We start from the raw sequence: 5,000 nt of genomic DNA on the forward strand, positions 1-5,000 counted from the left end.
AATAGAATGTTTTTATTCAAGCGCTACAGAATGGTGAAGGTTGACATTAGAGATGTCAGGATGAAGTGTAACTGCACAGAGAAGCATTAAATTGTTTCTGACTTTATAAGTGCACAGTTAAGCATGGCAGTGACAAAAAATAGCATTCTGGCAAACAATATTTTGTGATATTTAAGAGAAAATACACATGATGCTTAAACTCTCTCCTCTGGTACCCAGTGTGGCAGAAAGTTTAGGTTACATTTCTGAAGAGAAAAATGACAGCACTAATACTATGAAAAGAAAACTAATTTCAGACCTATTGTCCAATATTCTTGAATATTGTATTTAATGTTGCTTATATGTTTAACCTTATTCCATTTTAACACATAATTTTATATGTTATGTAGTAATTAGGCTTTTTTATCACAATTGTTTTGTACAGTATGGAGTAACATGGTAATGGATGTCAACATGATAGCATATTATTCATATTATTTAACAGTGATATGTGAAGGCCTTTGGGAAAGTAAAGTATTATCATAGTTTTGGATGCATAGGAAGCTGTGAATATTGTTTATCTTCTATATGAACTCACTATAAAATTTATAGTACACTTTAGTCGCATATAAAAACTTTGCATTAGTAAATTAAAAATTAGATAACATCTTTGAATCTCCAACTTGCTTTTTTACAGGTAAAAGCTTACTTAATGATATCTGAAACAATCACAGATTCAGCTTCCTTTCAAAAGTTTTAGGGATATCCATCTTTGCAATCAATAGATTTTATATACATTATGAAGTCTCTTCATTTGTATATGAAATACAATACTTTTCACCTATGGTGTAATGTCAGAAGGGACAGCATGTGGACATTTACATGATCCCTTATTCATATTGAATGAAAGTATGATTTTGAAATGTATATAAGTAGAACTACATTTCTAAAGACTACATATTTTTCCTGTTTCACATGTAGAGATTTTTGTATGAAGATATGTACACTCATGTTTTATTAACTTTTCCAGGCATGCAGACAGTTTACACAAAGCAGGCACATGTTCTAATGTATATGCAACGCTTTTGTGTCCTGTGCAAGCATGGAATACCAGCCGCTGCTCAACTCGTTATTACACCGAATGTTAATGGAGAGTCATGTAGAATCACAAGACACTATAGCCAGGTAACTGACAGCCATGTCAGAGCAGCAAAAAACGACAAACTTGATGATTTTGTCCATAATTTAAGAACAACAAAGACCTACCAGAAAAGAAACAAATGGAAGCATATTGCAAGAGAAACCAAACATTTGAATGTCAATAATTACATGAAGAAAGAAAAAGTTCAGGCAAATGATTTGTCAAATAATTATAACAAGGGTGTCAGTCATCAGAAAATACTATGCAATGATCAGAAAATTGCAATGCAAGATAGAAGTCACTCCTCAGGAGAAAGAGATAATTCAAGAATCAGTAATCAATCGTATGTAGAAATAGCTGGCTTAGGAGAGAAGAAAGGCAGAAAAAAGGAGGAACAAGTTTTTGATATTGCGATAGATGTCAAAGAACATGAGCTGCCAAAACAAGCTTCATTAGAATTGCAGGGTGGAGTCAAGAACCTATATATACAAGTACCTCAAAACAAAATAAAAAAAATAAGCAACGCAGAAGAATCATTTCTTCTTGAAATGATAAATCTTAAAGAAACTAGAAAAGCCTTTACTGCAGTGGAAGAATATGGAAGGTAAGATAACTGAATTATATTTTTTACTTATAGACTGCAGGTGCATAACACATTGATCTTTAAATTTGCATTATTAAATGGCTTAAGTACACTTCAGCTGTATATGCTCATGTAAATGAGAAAAAAAAAACAAAAAAACAAGAAGATATTATGTATGTAATAAGACAGATATTGTTAAAGTAAATTGTGGTAACCAGTGTGAATGTACTTCTATTGTTTTTATTATTTTATGTTCAGAAATATTTTCTCGAACTTCTGATATGTTGTATTTATATTGCAGAAAGGAGCAATATCCATCTTTTCCTATACTGAGACAGCTATGTGCTTGGGCTTCCATTGATGGGAATATAGATGATGTGAAGAGAATTAAAGATATGGCTCGAAGTGGCTATCCCAGACAGTACAAATATCATTTGTATTTTGATACCTATTTTGCAAGGTAATGTCAGCTTTGGTACTTATCTATATTTTTTGCTTTTAGAATTCTCACATACTAATTTATCTGATATCTCACCCTGATGCAGAATATTCTCTCTTGTTACAAATTATGTGTCCATTATGAATTGTACATATATCACAGAAAATAATGTGATTTCAAGAATAAACTTAATACATATACTTGGCATAGGTTTTGACACTCAAAATAAAAACAAATATTGGTCCCCAAAATAACAATTTGAAAGCATTTCTTAAACCAGTGGTTCCTAACCTGTTGGTCATAACCCCCAGGGCATCAAAGTGGTCTTTAGGAGAAAAACTTTGTCCATCAGCTAGAACTTTACCAAAATTTTCATTTTGCTGACGTCCCAGGGTAAAAGCAGGGGGTCACATATGCTAAGGGGGGAGAAGAAAGGGGTTGCAAGTGCAAAAGGGTCAGGAATTATAGTTGCAAATTGTTAAGGTGTGTTGTTATTATTTCTTCTAATGATGACTTTAACCCTATTTTGCAGTGCCTTGTATTGTGAAGGGAAACTGAAAGAAAGCCTGGATGTTCTTCATAAACTGTTTGTCAATAATCCTAAGCGTATCAAGAAGACAAAAGATACAGCTGCATTTATACTTTCAAAGGTGATGGAAACGGGTGACGAAAACCAGGAGAAAATGGTAAAGTACATGATGCTTTTGTCTTTTTTATCACTGACTGCAATATTTGCTATATCATAGATTTTTAGCCATTATTCTGTAATTTAGAGAATATATTGATATTTATATTGATTATTATTTATGTATGAAACAGTGTAAATCTTAATTGTAAAATTTTACAGGCTCTCTTCTTCGTCACGACTTTAGCTAAAGAACACAGCCAGCACGGACCGGCCCTGGCACTGTGGAGAGCTGGATTTTGCAGTGCGAGACATCGTCATCATGTGGTAAGCTTTGATTTTGATTCCTGTTTTTGGAATTCATTTTTCATAATGTCATGTACTAAAATGAAATATCTTGAAGTTAATAACATATTTTCTTGTATTCTGTTTTTGTCTTGTTTGATATATGTAATTAATACATTACAGAGATACAGATAGATTTCTGATTGGAAGACTATAGATTGAATATTTATATGCTTTGAAGATTTATTCAAATGTAGGCTTTTGCAAATGTTATGACTTTTTGCATGTTGCAGTTTATTTTATTTGAGCAGCATCTGGTTTAATTAACCCACACCAGTACAACATGTGGGTGGTGTACCGCGTCAAAAGAAAAAAGGCGCCCCAGGCCGCGGCGGCATGTGTTGCCAGCCATTCAATTGATTTAGGCCTAATAATTCGAACGCCCCGGCATTTGGACATTCAAGGCTAGAATTCCCCCGTCGGGAATGGGTTAAATAGTTACCAAGAATATTAATGTTTACACTTACATATTTCCTATTATAGAATTGATTTTATATTCACAGATGGTTGATGATTTACTGGAGCAGCATCCAGATTTGATTGAACAAATACCTAGAAAATTAACAAGTGTAATAGACCAAGCATCTTCAAGTGGAAATAAAGAACTTTTGCACAGAACGCTACAGTTCTTACTCCACCACCAGATTTCTGAATATTATGCTCCTGCAACAAGTGCCTTATTACAGCATCAGTGTAAGTGTTTTTCTTACTTTTTGGAGGTTTTTGTATTTGTTTACATTATTTTCACAAGTAAAGAAAAATGCATCTATAGAAATGGAACCCCTATAAGTATAGACATTCATAATAATGTTAAACCTGTGTTTTAAGGAAGAGATAGTGACATGATATGATGTCATCCAGCAGGAGGGAAATATTCCCTTGATGTGATATCACACCTTATATCAGGCTTACATTTACACAATGCCACTTCCGCCAGCAAGACAACAAGCATGCGCAGCCTCCAAGTGCAAGGCATTTTTGTGGCAAAATGTTTCAAAGCTAAACAGGGTATCAATACAATAAGGTGAGGTAGTGGAGGAGATGGTTGAGGACCCCAGACAAAGCATAAACTTAATCAAAACTTTCCAAATAGATGCCATATTCAAATGCCAATCTGTCATATAAGAAATATCTTTCAATTGTAGAACATGTTGCAGCTTTATGATTTGATCCTGTAGTTACACAACTGCTGGAATGAATAGAGTAATTTCAATAAAGGGAAAAATGTAGTATGAAAATGATCTGTCCTCTTGATGTATAATGATATGCTTCTGAATTATGCTTGACATATTTATCACAGATGATAATTGGTTTGCTGTGTAATCATTTGATTTTTTTTTAGGGGGATGGGGGGTTGCTTTCTTAGTATTCTTTATTTACCTATTTATCTATTCTTTATTATATGGGAGAAATAATTCAAAATGTTTCACAATTCAGGCTATGTAGTCTTTACTTGTGATATTTGATACTCAAGATTTTGAAGTTGGAAGGAATGTTGTATGCAATGTGAATAAAAGGCCCTGAAAATTGTCACTTAAATATGTGTATCAAGTGCTAGACAGCTCCCCAAGAATTAGAATTTAGATTTTGAGGAAAATAAAGTATAGATATAATATCTTTCCTCACTTTACTCAATTATTTTGCTGTCAAACTACAAAAGTTATACTTCATATTTTTTGTTGATCAATTTGGTTGTAATCTTTTTGTTATTTGTCACAGTGCAAAGCAACAAAAAGGTTATCCTCATAACTATAAAAAAATATTAATGTCTGTTAATGCAGACTTAATCTTTAAGGTCTCAGAAGCAAATTTTAAAATGTTCACAAAGAATTGGGGCTGTTTATATTACCGTTCCTGGATAGGAATTTTCCACAAGTCAGGTAGTTTT

General features: G+C 33.0%; 1 protein-coding gene across 3 annotated transcripts in view; it reads left to right on the forward strand.

Moving 5' to 3' along the window:
* Nucleotides 1–5,000, forward strand: part of LOC122265119 (uncharacterized) — a 7,619-nt gene that overhangs the window by 1,164 nt on the left and 1,455 nt on the right. For all 3 annotated transcript variants that reach the window (XM_086536391.1, XM_086536392.1, XM_086536390.1), the window contains exons 2-6: nt 1,010–1,724; nt 2,005–2,163; nt 2,675–2,828; nt 2,990–3,094; nt 3,616–3,805. In XM_086536391.1, the coding sequence (XP_086392517.1) occupies nt 1,012–1,724; nt 2,005–2,163; nt 2,675–2,828; nt 2,990–3,094; nt 3,616–3,805 (1,321 nt within the window). In that variant the 5' untranslated portion in view covers nt 1,010–1,011. The remainder of the gene's footprint in view (nt 1–1,009; nt 1,725–2,004; nt 2,164–2,674; nt 2,829–2,989; nt 3,095–3,615; nt 3,806–5,000) is intronic.

The sequence above is a fragment of the Penaeus japonicus genome, unplaced genomic scaffold, assembly GCF_977035675.1.
Source record: "Penaeus japonicus unplaced genomic scaffold, GWHDUDI00000001_assembly GWHDUDI00000004, whole genome shotgun sequence".
In the NCBI taxonomy this organism is placed as follows: domain Eukaryota; kingdom Metazoa; phylum Arthropoda; class Malacostraca; order Decapoda; family Penaeidae; genus Penaeus; species Penaeus japonicus.